General features: G+C 34.1%; 1 protein-coding gene across 1 annotated transcript in view; it reads left to right on the top strand.

Annotated features, from left to right (window-relative positions):
- Nucleotides 1-77: 77 nt before the first annotated feature.
- The window catches only part of LOC119591361 (interaptin-like), a gene marked incomplete at both ends in the record, with an annotated part of 6,183 nt that continues 5,773 nt past the window's right edge, over nucleotides 78-487 (top strand). Inside the window, 1 exon segment of the mRNA XM_037940100.1 lies at nucleotides 78-334. Within this exon segment, the coding sequence (XP_037796028.1) occupies nucleotides 78-334 (257 nt within the window).

The following is a 487-nucleotide window of genomic DNA, read 5'->3' as shown; positions in this document are numbered from 1 at the left end:
AAGACTGAAATTTTAAATTTTGTTGGAATATTTATGTACTTCTGTCTTATAATATATATCAATTTTCAATTTAACAGATCTCCAGTCTCATGGCAAGGATCAAACAGCTTGAATATAGAGGTAAATGTGAGCAAGATTCGTCTCGACTTAAAGACCAGTCACTCGAGGAGGCTCAGCAACAGTGTGTACAGTTGCAAGACCAGTGCGTGCATTTACGAGCTCATGCCCAGCAACAAGAGGAACTTGTTGATTCCTTGATGGGGCAGTTGGAGACAAAAGAACGTGTGAATCAGATCCTGCAGAGCAAAGTAGAGGAACTTTCGTCTCAGACAAAGTAAGAGATTTGTGTTTTTTATATGATAAGTAATGATAATGATGATTCTGAGAACAGTAATGAAAATTTTAATATTGTTAGACTAATTATAAAATTGTTACTAACAATGATAATGTAATGATCATAATGATAAAGGAAAAATAATATTGAAGG

Source organism: Penaeus monodon, chromosome 28, assembly GCF_015228065.2.
Source record: "Penaeus monodon isolate SGIC_2016 chromosome 28, NSTDA_Pmon_1, whole genome shotgun sequence".
Taxonomy (NCBI): domain Eukaryota; kingdom Metazoa; phylum Arthropoda; class Malacostraca; order Decapoda; family Penaeidae; genus Penaeus; species Penaeus monodon.
Note: the sequence above shows the minus strand (reverse complement) of the source record. Positions and strands in the feature narration are given on the sequence as shown.